General features: G+C 40.9%; 1 protein-coding gene across 1 annotated transcript in view; it reads right to left on the bottom strand.

The window, feature by feature from the left end:
• Nucleotides 1–15391, bottom strand: part of VPS53 (VPS53 subunit of GARP complex) — a 147462-nt gene that overhangs the window by 39528 nt on the left and 92543 nt on the right. The window contains exon 18 of the mRNA XM_075195055.1: nucleotides 8453–8601. Coding sequence (XP_075051156.1) covers nucleotides 8453–8601 — 149 coding nt within the window. The remainder of the gene's footprint in view (nucleotides 1–8452; nucleotides 8602–15391) is intronic.

Here is a 15391-nt window from a genome sequence, read left to right as displayed (position 1 = left end):
TGGCATGGCAAAATCTGGCATGCCCCCGTGAGTCACATTTGTCGGAACAAAAGTGTGCGTGTCCAATGTGAAGGGGAGAAAGTGTGTGTGCATCAAATGTATAGCAGGAGCAGGAAGAGGAAATGACTACCCGCTTGTTGTATAAAGCGCCAGCAGGTTGCAAAGACACAGTCGAATCCGTCCGCTGCTGAAGGTAAAGTGGGGACAGTGAAGCATGACAGAGCCCAACCAGGGCCATCTTAACAACACTATAGGTCCCAAAGCAAAGCAGTGCACCTGGACCCCTACCTACACACACTAATATTTTATATATATATATATATATATATATATATATATATATATATATATATATATAAAAAAAACGTTACTTTTTTAAGTGTATTCGCTCAGTGACTTTTGAAGTACAGCAACTAAAAAATCAAATCCCCCTACCCTTCACTTACCTTTCAAATGCTCTGTTCGCCGATTGCACCCCCTTCTTCTCTTCTTTTTTTCAATTCTATGTCTTCTGCTTTGAATCCTCGCTGTTGCTTGCTTTTCCGTTGCTTCTCGTGCTGCACTGGAGGAGGGGAACATGGAAGGAGCCGGATAGCCATCTGCCCTGACCGCAAAGTTGTTTTTTTTTGCAGGATTATTTATACTAATTAAGAGCCAATGAGGCAATGAGAGCAGGCCATGGCGTTCTGGTCCCTTGCAAACTTCCAGACAAAGAGATGGATGCTGAAGGCTTCATGCACTGTGTAGCCTGCCAGGGCTTGTTTGCAAGGAAATACCTGTGGTGACACATGATGAGATGTAAGCAAAACCGAAGGGGCAACAAGCTCACACCTGGCAAGAACAGAGTCCAGTCACTGTGCACCTTTGCTCAGCCTGTTCCACCTGACATCAGTGGTGGCTTTTGGAAGCACTTGAGTGACATGACCTAGGATGAAGTCTTACTCACATTCAAAAATGACCAATACATCATGCAGATGGGACAGCATCTGTTCAACCGGGTCAGGTCAGATTCATGGTAGGCACGAGTACATCCATCAGAAGCTTAGAGAAATGGGCAGGCTACTGCTACAGGCCAGAAGAGCTACCCCTTTGGAGAGGTTGGTAGACTTTACCGTCCCATCAAACTTTCTGCACGTAGTAGACGATGTAAAGCTGGTAGCTGGCTAGGACGAGGAGACAGGTACATTTAATATGCCCTCGCTGGCACTCAAGGTCGGGCACGGTCTGCAAAAGATAGCGAGCATTGTTGAGTGCCGAGCCTTGATGGAGGGCTGCACTGTTGCGGTTGAAAACACACAAAATTTCAGGAAGCTATATGAGGCGAGATGGAACGAGGTGATCTCATCAGCTGCCTTGAAAACTCTTAAGGAGTCCAAGAGGAACATGCCTCAGCTCTTACCTTTCACGGAAGATGTGAAAAAGATGCACTTGTACCTCAATGAGAAGCAGCAAGCCCACCGAAGTGGGCTATCCACTTCGGTAGGCTTTGGTTAACCACTGGGCACTACTTGCAAAAGTCACCCTGGCACAGGTGATCTTGTTCAATTGAAGAAGGGAAGGGGAAGTTTCAAAAATGTTGCTGATTACCTTATCCTTGAAAAATACCTGGGATCTCAATGAAGATGTGTCCCTAGCGCTTTCCGAGGTTGAGAGGAAGCTCTGCCGGCACTTCACTCGCATTGAAATCCGACAAATACGAGGGAGAAAAGTCCGGATCCAGTTGACACCAGCCATGCAAGCTGCAATGGAACTTCTCGCCGAAAAGCGTGACAAATGTGGAGTGGATAGCCAAAATGTTTACATGTTCGCCAGACCAGCTGCCTTGTCACACTTCAGAGGCTCCTACTGCATACGACTCTTTGCCCGAGAGTGTGGGGCCAAGCATCCCCACATGCGGTCTTCTATGAAACTTCGAAAGCACATTGGCACTCTCTCGAAGATCCTCAACCTAAACGACACAAAACTGATCAGTTGACAGACTTCCTTAGGCACGACATCAGGGTGCATCCAATTTGCCAAGATCAGCAAACTGTTAACAGCTCTCGAGAGTAGCAGACTATCTGAATTCAAAAGCAAGAATTTGGACGAGATGCACATTGACCCGGGACAGTAAGTGGAAAATCTTGGGTCTGAAGTATGCTTTTGACTTTTACCTCGGTCATTTACATATCTGTTTCTTTTCAGAACCGGTCCAGCTACAGAATGACACCTTGGATGATGAGTAACACCACGTGACAGAGGGACAAATAGGCAAGCGTTTAGTCGATACTTCCTCGTCAGAAGAGAGGCGGTGTATAGACCTGGCAACATAGGACCAGTGCCCAGCCATGGCTTTCACAGGTAGGTGTACCACACAGTTTTGCTAGGCAGAAGAACTTTGCCTTCTCTGTATTTTGCCGTGCCATAATGAACCAATCTACTTCCTATCAGGTTGCAAGGAATTGTGGAGGAAATCCTGGGACAAGAGGAGGTCCAGACTGTGGAGAAACACCTGATGAGGTTTATACAGACATGCCGGGATGCCCGGAAAGCGAGACGGTGTTGCATGCCTCATGACAACCATCCATACTGAAAGATTGGAACTGGTTGGGGGTGAAATTCTACATAAAGAACAGCATAACAGCTTTAAAGAGGGATCAAACTTTTTGAAATGATGCAAAGTGGTTTAACAGGGCTGTAGTCTCCATGGCTAGGTGTCGGTGTAAGCGGGCATGTGGATGTCCTCAAACACATAGCCCTATGATTGTTCTGTCAACAGGGCATTAGGAAAGGGGTGAACCTATATGCCATGTTCCAGACATGGGTCCTCACGATGCAATAAAAACAACTGTGTGTGTGTTATGGGTCAGGGACTGATGTGAACGAGAAATATTCTCTATACAGCGCTGCAGAATTGGTGGAGCTATATAAATAAATGGTGATGATGGTGATATACATGCAAGCTGGTGTTTTTACCTAATGCATAGACATCCCTATCAAGAATACGCACTTTTGACTACAGTTGCACTTAGCTGTAATGTTTTTCTCTAAAATATCCGACAGCGACTGATTCTCGTGAAAGATCAGTAAGTTGATGAGCCTTCCTAACCGCAAGTCTAACTAAGAATGCCCCAACAATCACCAGTACTTCAAAGTCCCTGATGTAATATATTATGTTTTTACACATTTGATCCCAATATTCTTTCCACCATTCCTTTACTGAAGTGTTTACCTTATTTTATAATTTTGGACATAACATGATTCAGTGGTTCTCAATAAAGACTTATGATCACAAGCATCTTACTAGCCACTGCTTCTATAACACTATATCATATCAGTAAAATAGAGAAAATGGGTTTCTGCAATAAGTAATATGGCACTTTGCCAAGATCTATTCTTACTGGAATAATGAGCCACAATCGAAGTATACAGTAATAGGTTTAAAACACACAAGTTTCCTATTTTGGCAGTTCAACTTCATCTGTAAAACTTAAGGATTTTATTTTTTACGGTACAGGTTTTATTTCATTTTGCCAGTAATGTAACAATGCATACATGTCTTAGCATATATGACCATCCCCAGCATTTCATTACCTAACTTTCTCTGCTTAACATTTGTTAATGTGTTGATTATGATAGTAGTATGTTGTTAACAATTGTTTTGTTTAAAAAATCCATTCCCCTATGGGTGCCCATTGGGGGTCCCATGTGAGGTCTCAGTTATCCCTTTCACGCCTGTATTTCTCATCTTGATTGCAGTTTTATCCATACTTTAACTTCACCAGTTGTCTGCGTGTAAAACCTGCCTAACTCCTTACTTTATATATTTGTCCTATATCTGGTTGTTACATTTTCTGTCTGACTTTACTTTGGCCCCATCGTTGTTTTTGTATAGTGTGTGATGGAAATTATAAATAAAGTTCTTAAAACATAAACAAAATCCGAACTTGATACCAGAGTAAGTACGTGAATCTGAATTGCTCTGCGTGTTTAAATATTAAACCTTAGTCTCCCTTGTCTCTAAATCTATATGAAAACCAAAGGGAGGAAGCATATTTTATGTGCAATCTACAGTGTGAACAACAAAAGTACAAATGATCCCTTTGCAACACAGGCATATAGACAAGCCCTTACATAAATACTTGAAAAAAGCTAAGCAATTTAATATGGGGATTACAGATAAACTAAGATGAATAAATGATATAGTAGATGCTATGTAGCTACTATTAAAGTAATTCTATCGTTCTCAAATAAGCATTGCATAGGAGATTGTGTTGTGTTTCCAACGCACAAAGTAATTTATTTTAGCAGATGTAAAAAGTTAACAGTTCAATACATGATTATAATATAATACAGCACAGTACAGCCAATACCAAAAATACATACATACCGCTGCGTTTGCAATGCGCTTCGCTGCGCTCTCACGGGTACCAGTGAACAGTATTTCACTCTTGAACACTGTGGTCAGAGAATGACTGAAGCTAGTGGGAGCGCAGCTATGATCTAATGTATAAATGTCTAGTGGCGTCCGTCTGTGTGTGTGGAAAAAATAAAACCGTGCTGCAGCACCACCTGCTGGGCATAGTTATACACTGACCTACTAAATTCTTAGTGTGTGTGGGAAAAAAAAAATCAAAAAGGGCTGAAATTTGGTAGGGCTCAAACTCATTTTCGTGAGGTAATTTTACCTCATGAACACACATGTGTAGAGGCGTGCGTTAGTGTGTGTGTGTGTGTGTGTGTGTGTGTGTGTGTAAAAAACTATTTTCTCAGAAAGGGCTCATCCAATTGACCTGAAATTTGATATACTGACATTATTTGACAAAACAATTAGAATAGTCAAGTCAGTTAACTTCCATCATCCCCCCTTCCCCCCGTGGGAGGGGTAGTAAAGGCTAAATTTACGAGTTGAGGGGTCAAACTCATTTTCGTGAGGTAATTTTACCTCATGAACACACATTAAAAAGGCCGCTTGCGTCGGGAAGTAACGCTCTTCCCCTGAGGAGGCCTGGGCTAGGCCCAAATGCATGACAAGAACCTTTTTAAGACCTTAAGTAGCTTAATTTGACTAGAATGCATGAGTATCATGCAGGGGTTAACTTGTTATATACATTCAGTGTTACAGAGAGAACAATGTAGATGACCTGGCTTGCTTCTATAGGTCCAGACTTCAGGTGGGTCCAGGGTAAACAAGTCATAGGCTAGTTCAAACAACCCCCCTCAAAGGCTGAGGTCAACATTCCAGATGATTCTCCCGCCCAGAAACCAGTTACAACTAGTCCATTAGCATTTTACAGTCTGATATCACTCTGACTATTTATTCCCTAACATCAATAACTAGAGTATGCAATATGCGATCTTTACGGCGAAAGAACCGGACAACTGCTGATGAATAGGGGAATAAAATTATATCAGACATGACACATTTCCTATAACCTGAACCTTAAATAACACTAAAGTGTACATATAATCATAATATATAAACTAATAATAAACTAAATACTATCTTCTCATAAATCACTGTGGATCGGAATCATTTTATATATGAAATATATAAATAACTAAATGTTGTAGTGCGAGTGTGTGCGTATTTTACCGTGCGATCGCAGTATGCCACGTGTAGCGTGGCATACTGAGTGCAATCCCACAACAAAACAATATTAACCAATATACTTTCGTTAATCCATATTTACGACTTCGACACTTCTAATATAGATCACCAGTCATAAAGACAAGAATCTCAAAGGCCATTTAATGTGTTTAGAAAAGGCCCCTGCTCTGCTCTGTTGAGAGCAGAGAGTGGGACCTGGGAGGCAAGAACGGCATAGCTGGCCCATATCCAAATTATGCTAGGGGCTCAGCGATGCCCTGTTCCGCCAATGTCCCTGTACATGGCAGGCACAGCCTAAAGATAAAGTATACACATTTATTTCATAACCATATAAGAATTTCATAACTTGAAAACAGCACTAGGGTTGCATGGAGCCCTAAGAAAGCTGCTTGTCGCCATTCAACTGAAATGCAGTTTAAAACTACAGAATATACCTTTCTGTTAAATTTTCCTTACTTCAATTTGCAGCTTTGATTCACTTTGTCCACTTCCTACAAGCCGCCTATCAACGAATGGAGGCAATTTATGTAGCGTACCCAAGGCACACCAGAAAAATAGCTTGCTTTTACATTGGTACACCCGGATGGATCACAGAGTGCACATCAAGGTGCACGCCTTCTCGCAATACCTGGGAGCAACCTCTGCAAATTAAAAGCTTGCCTCAAAGTGCAGAGTATAAAGCACTTAAAGATTTGCTTGAAAATAATAGTGACTAGTTAACCATTATCTTGTTGTACACAAGCCATCAATTCCGGAATACACAGATTCAATAAAAACTTAAAAAGCAACATTTCTAAAGTTATTACCGTATTTGCCGGCGTATAAGACGACCCCCAACATTTCCACTCAAAATTATAGTTTGTTATATACTCGCCGTATAAGACTACCCCCTCTTCCGCACACCTTCCACACACACACACTGTATTAAATCACTGGCCCCCACACACGCTGTATTAAATCACTGGCCCCCACACACGCTGTATTAAATCACTGGCCCCCACACACACTGTATTAAATCACTGGCCCCCACACACACACTGCATGAAGTCACTGGCCCCCACACACACTGCATTAAGTCACTGGCCCCCACACACACACTGCATGAAGTCACTGGCCCCCACACACACACACACACACATATATGCTGATCACACACACACTCATATATGCTGATCACACACTCTGCATTGACATGACATAACATAAAACAAACATAACATAACACATACTAATAACACTTACCTTCTTCTGCTGTCACTCTCCTCTGTCCCCCTCCTGTCACTCTCATCTGTCCCTCTCTCACTTTGCCCCCTCTGCCGCGCCCCAGCCATAAAAAAAAACAAACCAGAAACACTTACCAATCTGCGCGGCGCCGGGACCCAGCATCCTCCTCTCTCACACAGCCTGTCACTGATATGACAGGCTGCGTGAGAGAGGAGGATGCTGGATCCCGGCGCCGCGCAGATTGGTAAGTGTTTCTGTTTGGTTTTTTTTATGGCTGGCCCGCGGCACCCCTGAGACCCCTGAGTTTGGCACCCGGCGTATAAGACGACCCCCCCACTTGGAGGCATGTTTTTCAGGTCAAAAAAGTCGTCTTATACGCCGGCAAATACGGTACTTGCTGTCAATATAGGACCAAATATGAAGTAAACATATCAAGTCTGCACGGCATAGAATTGAAGATGAACTGAATAATCAGAGGCCAGACCACTGACAAGTCACAGCTCAGGTTATAATCATAAATAGCATTCACAGAGGGTTTTCCCCTAGACAAATCTAAAGAGTTAGTGCTTTTATAAATTATGGACATGTGACATTTTGTGACCCTTGTGAAATTGCTTCTTTTTTGCCTGCACTGTAACTGGCGTGATTTTCCAGAGAGCACAAAATATTCTGCAAATATAAGGCACATTTTTGCCAAAAAATAAAACAGGTAAATTAGTATACTAAAAGAAAGACACATCTGTCCAGAAAAAAAACCTCCCAGAGTTAAAAATACTGCACTAATTACACTCCATCCCAAAAATGTACTTGCCGGTGATTGGTCTTCACAAGGTTTGGAGGGTCTCCGAACGTCCTGTGTCCCTGCATGCAGAGTACTGTTAGTGCACAGTACGCTGCTTGTCTAAAAAAAAAAAACCGCTACAGATTTCTGCTCTACTGTACTCTAATCTGCATCAACAATACACCTGGTGACAGGTCAGGAGTAGAGGCGGTAGGAATGTTGGAGGACTTGGCAAACCTCATGAATGCTGGACCCTAGATAAGTAAACATTTGGGATGAGGTATAACTTGTGTATACATTTTAGGTTTGGGTGGAATTATCCTTTAAGAAAGTTCAAAACAGCAAAACTTGGTCTGGTGATGATACAGCCCCCGTTCATGAAGTGGTTAAAGCACTTCTTCCTGGACACTGTAATTTTAGATTGTGAGGAAACCAGCAATATATACACACTTCAGAATCATACTAAAGTAGACTGCCAGGAAACTGAAGCTTTCATAAATAACAATGTTGGAAAAAAACATAACCCCTTAATTTGTATCATAAAACAAAACAGAAAAAGAAACGATTTACATATATTTAAAATACCATGGTGTTATTTTTGGAATTAATCTTGATCCTCTTATTTCATTAATGTTGTGTACTAAACCAAGGGAGCACTTAAACCCAAATGTCTGTCCTCAAAGTTAACTATGCATTTTCCTCTATGGTAAAAAATAAATAAAATAGAAATAAAAAATCCTATAACTACAGGGAAATTGCTTCTAGTAATTCTGCTACGAACAAAACTATTTGGTTGTGGGACTCTTACGGACAAAATATAAATATGGTGCCAATCAAGGAAATCTGTGGTTACTTACTTTGCGAACTTGATACAGAACTGAGTGAAGTACTTTCTGGTTGATGCCAAGTTATCTCGAATAATGGGGACATTCTGCTTGACATGTAGAACAATTGATGTAACATACGGGCTTTGATCACCAACATGTTCCACATTTTGCCACTGCATCTGTACAAGACAATACAATACAACAGATTGCTAAAGATATATAAAACACACTGCTACAAATATAGGACGACAGTAATTCCATATATGTTCAACAAGTAAAGGTTACCATTTTACAGTAAAACAGAAGGTCGAACCACTAAAGAAAAACTGAATCCAGAACTAAAATGAAACTGTGATATACATCCCTCCTCCCAAATAGCAACTTTTCTTGTGTCAGTTGTCCAGGACAACATTTCTGAAATACTCACCAAAATGATTGAGTTTCACATGCTGCCAAACCTCATCAATGTCTTGTGTTTAGCTGGTTGGAAGGCTGGACAACTGTCCAATCTGAGCATTGACACAAGAGATGTTGCAGTACTGAAATTCTCTGGCAGGAGTGCTATTGATTATACATCATGGAGTGGGTATTCTATAATGGTGGGGTTAGCCCCCACCCAAAACTCCTGCTAACTGAGAGGAGGAGTTTAAACGGTATCATTCCAGTGCTGGTTATAGTCTTTGTTTCCATCTTTTCTTTGCAACGATAAACAATATATTATAAAAAAAAAAAAAAAGATGAAAAAGGAGATGAAAGGCACCATCCAAGCGCAGCTTAAGAGACTCTCTGAAAAATCCATCAGAAATTTCATTATGTAAAAAGATTACAATAATGTAAAAGTAAATGAGAGATTACCTGAATAGTAATTCTGCTCCATGATTTGTGCCAGTCGGCAGTGAAAGAAAGCATATTATGGGCACTGGTTACCCCATTTGTGTAATGTGGCATAATTCAGGACCAAGTGGTAGAATATATATCTACGCAATATGGCCCTAACATTCATGAGGAAGAATCAAAGCATAGGTACAGGGTTACAGTGATAGAAGCAGGGCCGGATTTACCACTAGGCAACCGCCTAGGGCCTAGCGGTCCCCAGAGGGCCCAATCAGGACTGGTGGTGAGCGGGGTAGGCAAGGCGGAGGAGCGCTCCCCTCCGCCTGCCATCCCTCTCTTTCCGCCGACATACTAAAACTCACTGTGGCCGAAAACTGACTTAAAAAAAAAAAAAAACAGTCACGTGATCGCGTGACAAGTCCTGGCAGTCTCTCCTCCTCATTCAGGGAAAGCAGAGAGGAGGAGAGACTGCCGGGACCTGTCACGCGATTACGTGACTGTTTTTTTCCGGCCACAGTGAGGACTAACCAAGGAGCTGCGCGCTGGAGAAGAAAGAAGACAGGAAGACAAGACCAGAAGACAGAAAAGAGGAATACAAGATAGAAAAAGACAGGTAAGTAAAACGGAGGCACATAGGGTGAGGTGATAATGAAGGGGCACAGAGGTGCCACAGTGAAGGGGCACAGAGGTGATATTGTGAAGGGGCAAAAGTGGCAATAAATGGGCATAGTGCGATGATTGAGGGACAAAAGTGACAAGGGCACATCCTTGGATTTATGCGTATTATTTTTGCAAACAACTTAATAAGTATTTCTACCCGGACTTAAATACTTATTAGGTTGTTTTGACCCAACTACTTAAAAAAACGGGACTGCTCTGTAATTATTTAGGGGTTTTTCACATGTTAGGTACGCCCCCAAAGATGCAAGCCATGCCCCCACCTCCTTTGGCGGCGGCACATGCTTTCACTTCTACTTAACTATAGGGGTATATGGTAGGCTGCAAAAATAAAGTGCTATGGATTGTTTCAGGGAGGGGGCCCAAAACCAGTATCCTGCCTAGGGCCCTATGAGGTCTAAATCCGCCTCTGGATAGAAGCATAATAAAGGAAGTTGCTGGGAATTTAGAGCTTAACGCCTTTACAGGCAGAAAGGTGCAATTAATGGTCATGTGGGTCACTTTACCCTCAACTCTTCTATATCTTCTGCAACAAAAAGAGAATATGGGAAAGCCTTTTAGTGGAATATAAAGAAAATGTCAGTGCCTTGTTGATCTTTTTTGTTAAACTTTTCATCTTGCAAGCTATAAAAGAATTAGAACTATGGAAAAACAATTATGGCTGTGATGTTTTCCTGAGATCTTTCTCCTACTTAACTATGAATGATAGCAGAGAGGGATAAGAACATTTCAGAAAGCTAGTGGAAAATAAGGAGATTAATTATCCTGAAGAAGAGATTTGTGGGCAAAGTGATGAAAAAAAGATAAACAGGAGATGATAAATGGAATCACTTTTCCTTGAGTGAAGTGTCAAAATGGAAGGGACTGAGGGAGGACCAAGCACTAAGTTGAAATCAATGGTGAATACATCCACTCCCAGCCCACTTTGTAAAGGTGGATTGAGTTAGTTCTTGTGTTAACAGAGTTATGTACAACATTCAGATGAAAAGTTTGCAATATGAAGTGTGCCATGTTGTACGTCAAGAACTTGGGATGGAGTAAAGTCGGATAAAAGTCAGAAAGTGTAAGAAAGCAGAGCTGTCAGGGGCTTGGGCAAAGGGACAGATTAAATTGTATCCACATTCTAATACAAGTGGAGTTAGACGAGGGTAATGAGAACACTTATTTTAAAACTTCATATAAGATTTATGTATGTATGTAAATGAAGGTGAAATGGATATTTAATATTGTCATGCATCAGTTTTGCTGACTTGGAGTTATGATGATGTTGTATCATAAAGTGGGTGATACAATGCTGTATATATGGAGAACTGTGAATATTTTGTAACAAAGCATTATAAATAGGTACGATAGATTAGAAAGTCTTCTGTGGCAAGCATTACTGTTAGCGTGTCATATTTCTCTGACTTAGGCTATGGGGCAGCCTTTCAGAGAAATACCGAACCTTCAGCAATCAACTTCTGACTTGTTTTCTAAGTCAAATAGCTGTTCTTAAGATAAAATATAGCAAATCATTTTTTGGTATTCAGTTCTACTTTAAAACAGAGGCCTTAGAATAAAGGTACACATTTGTCAAGACTTGCAGAAAAAGAAAAAGGTTGTGTGATAGAAACGGGAATGAACATGTCTAAGAATCAAATTCTCCTTTTTTTTATGTTGAAAGTTACATTTCAAGAAAGGAAGTAAATGAGTTCTCTCTGGAATGTCCTTAATTAGTAAATGGTTCTCCAGGTAAGATGTTACTACTGAAGATTGCTTGTTTGTAGTAAATTTCTACACCGCTAACAACTGAACAACTGTTATCATAGAGGAAAAATCTTCATATCTTGGACTCTAATGTTTCTCTTAGTGGAGGATATTAGACTATTTTTTCTCTCTGTTTTGGGAGTTCTTGTTCAAGAAATTCGTTTTTTCTTGCCAGCAAATAATTGTTTTGGAAGCATTGTTTCCTCTGGGAGAGTAATTGTCATTGAGGACTTCCATTGTTTCTCAATCCACATATATAAGAGTGCCCAAATAAATACGTATATACTTTTGTTCAAAATGTCAAATTGCGTTATAATGGAAAAAGCCACAAGCCCCATCACTCCCTTCAAGATCTATAGAATATGACAAAACTGCTAATGTTATTCAACACTCAAAATAAATTCACAAGTACTTGAATAGCTGGACCACATACTATGGGGCAATTCCCCTATTTAGCCTAAGCTTATCCTCAAATAACCCCTAGCAGATGACTCCAACTCCTCAACACACCCTCCTGCCTTGGTTCTACTCCATTCCCCCTTCTTCAACCTTCACTTCTCCTCTCTGTTCCCACATCATGCTCCCCTCGCCTTCATAGTACACTAGTACCAATGACTATTAATTGACACCCTCTCCAAAACTAGAAAAATACACTTGATAGATAAATCAACATCACTATGTTTTCTGATAAAAGAAATTCCCTAAAGTCTTTGCAATGTTTGCTGCCTAAAGTTGTACCCTCTATCTTCCTATTCGTTACCTTATTTCCATGATTACATTCGCCAAAGCTCAATAAAGACTCAAAGAAAAGCTGTATTTTTTTTATTTATTTTTTTTAATAATAGTGGTCATCCTCTGGGAATAAAATTTAGGTTTGGAATCAACCTAACTAACCTAATTGTGAAAACTAGGGAAAAGGCAGTGCAACCAATCAATGAGTGCAGTGGCTCTCTTCCTCCCCTACAAAGTAGCCAACATCTGTGTGATCAGATTAGTTGGTCTCGGCTTCTTGGAGAGCCAGAGGATATCTACAATCAGGAACGGAGAGCAGAGGGATTTTCCTAGTTTGGCTTTTGTTTAGCAGGCAGAAGCCAATTTTTTATTGAAAGCCTGAAAAACACGCTTTCATGCCTAAGTGCTCAACAAAAAAAATGCAAATACCTAAAACGTGCACAAGGGTGCAGTATATGGCTCTCCTCTATAGAGGAAGGGCCTTCGTCTCCGACCCTTGGAACCAAAAGGTCCCTTGGGGGCATGGGTATTCAAAGCCCCTTCACTGCAAGGATAGGTGTGTGTCTCTTTAACCCCTAGGATCTGCTGGAGCTTCGCCCAGTGCTCGACAATTTGCCAAACCCCCGGAAGGGAGAGCAGATGATGGGTTCAGTGGGGGCAGATCCTCAGAGTCACACAACCCCCCTAGATCTTTCGGGAATGGAGCTCATAAGGGCATACCACATCCCTAAAATCTGTGTGTGGGGGGGAGGGGGGGGGGAATAGAAAAGTGAACGTGGTGAAAAATAAATAGTGCTGAGTGGATACGGCCCCAGCCTAATGGCTGGGCCGATTCTAAAAGTTTTCTCACCCAGCCAAAAGGCCAGGGCAAAGAATAAGGGGTGTGCTTAAAAGAAAGTGGTCAAAAAAAGTGATGAAGGTGCATGAATCGTGATTTATGGCACCCCGATATCGCCAGTCCGGAGGCACATTTTGTCCCAGGCTTTCAAAGCTGCCTCTCTGCCTCTGGTATCACACTAAGTTTTCCCAAATCTTGCAAGGGGGGATCCGGTCCCCTCACTTGAACAGGTAATCACTCGATCTTAGCCAAAAGGCAGAGAAGCAGGCAGTAACCAATACTTCATGTGGTCCAAACAACAAATGAGTGGATAATTGTTTGATGAAGATTTGTTTTACCAAATGGAGAAAATAATGGGATAGAATTTGGAAAATATTTTGAGGGTGACAGTATGGTTTAGTTCTGAACAAAATAAAAATTTTCAGTAGTAACATCAATTTAATTGCAGAAATGGGCTATAACCATGAGACCTCATAACTGACCCACGCTTTAATGAATACAGGGAAGTGTGAAACAAAAAGTTAAATTCAAATACATCTCTAATGTCAACTGGGATTTTGATCATAGTATTGTCTGATGTCTCTTTCCCTGTCACAAAAACCATCCTGGTTGACATGTATAAAGTTAGAAATAAGAGGACTTTGACATGGAAATCTTGGTCTATTTGCTATAACTTTAACAGTCTTTAGTAGAGCTGTAGGGTGAAAATTTTGACATTGTGTCTTTACCCAGTTTGGCTATGGTAAGGATATGGGCCGAACATCTCAGAAGGAAGATTTACTCTGTAGGTACCTACATTACACAACTGTGTAAGAATTGGGACCAGGTCATACTACAAACATTACCTGTCGCTGCCAGGGCCTGGAGCTTTGTCTTTAGCTTTATTTTTAGTGAAGAATTTAACAGCTGCTTTAACCTCACTCTCAGTCCATGGTTCATTAAGAGATCAATGGTCTCTAGGCTAAGAGAAGGGAGATTTAAGGATAAAAAATGCAAACACTTTCAGTGCGTTGGAAAGTACAGTATGTGGATGTTTTTTCAAATTGTAAAGTTTAGAGCAGCAGCAGGCAAATTATTTGCTATACCTAAAGCATTAGAGAATCTCTTTACTAGTCAAGCCCTGGATTCAATTTCTAGTTTGCTGCCCTCTGAGTATTTGAATCAAGTGCGTATTCATTCTATTGCCTATAGTTTTCTAATGCAAACAAGAACGTGTTAACTGTATATGGGCCAGTATACGTGTTAACTGTATATGGATAATATCCAAAGTTGCTCCCTTGCTCCTGCTCTATATTATCGAAATGGGCTATATTTATGTTGGGTTTCCAACGCAGAGATTTTATTACTTTACTTTGTTGTTCAATATTTGCCCTTTTATTCCTAGAAACCTCAGTGCATAAAGTAGTGTCTTAAGCCAAAATGGTTTGAATAAAAAAGGTCTAATTCTCACTGAAAGGCTTACCTAGACAATTCTGAAGCTAAAAGCTAAAACTGGCCAAGCACAATAGGTGGGGTGGGTTTATTTTCCACTATAATAGCAGCGCATGGTCAGACCATGTGTCAGGAGAATAGAGATGGAGGATATATGCTGGACGATCCATTTGTCAGTCAAAATAAGGTCTATACTGGAGTCGGAGTTGTAGACTGTTGAGTGTTCAAAAATATGTATTAAAAAAAAAAAAAGTGTGTGTAGACTCTAACTGCAGGAATTTTAGAACCCCAGCCATCATATAAGTTATACTCTTCTAATAGAACCAGAGTGACTGGATGACTGGCTTTTAGTAGGGGAGCTAGGTCTGCCTAATTCTGGATCTGTTCAAGTCACCCAATAATATGACATATCCTAGCCTATGCTGCCTCTGCACAGAGTTTCCTATAAAATTACACTTGTTATGGTCATACACTGAAACAACTGTGACTGGTTTTCCATCAAGGTTACCTTTTAAAATTAAGAATCTCCCATTTTGTTCTCTAGTTTACAATCTAGTGTAAAAGAACACTTGGGGGTAAATATATCAATCTGCGGGTACTTCAACACCCGCGTGTTCAGCCTCTTCCGCGATTAAATTTCAAGCGGCGCTGCATTGTAAAGGGAAGTTAACCCTTTACAATGATACATTTACCCCTTGGCGTTGAATAAG

This window comes from Mixophyes fleayi, chromosome 2, assembly GCF_038048845.1.
Source record: "Mixophyes fleayi isolate aMixFle1 chromosome 2, aMixFle1.hap1, whole genome shotgun sequence".
NCBI lineage: Eukaryota > Metazoa > Chordata > Amphibia > Anura > Limnodynastidae > Mixophyes > Mixophyes fleayi.
The sequence above is the reverse complement of the archived record's forward strand: the minus strand, read 5'-3'. Positions and strand labels throughout refer to the sequence as shown.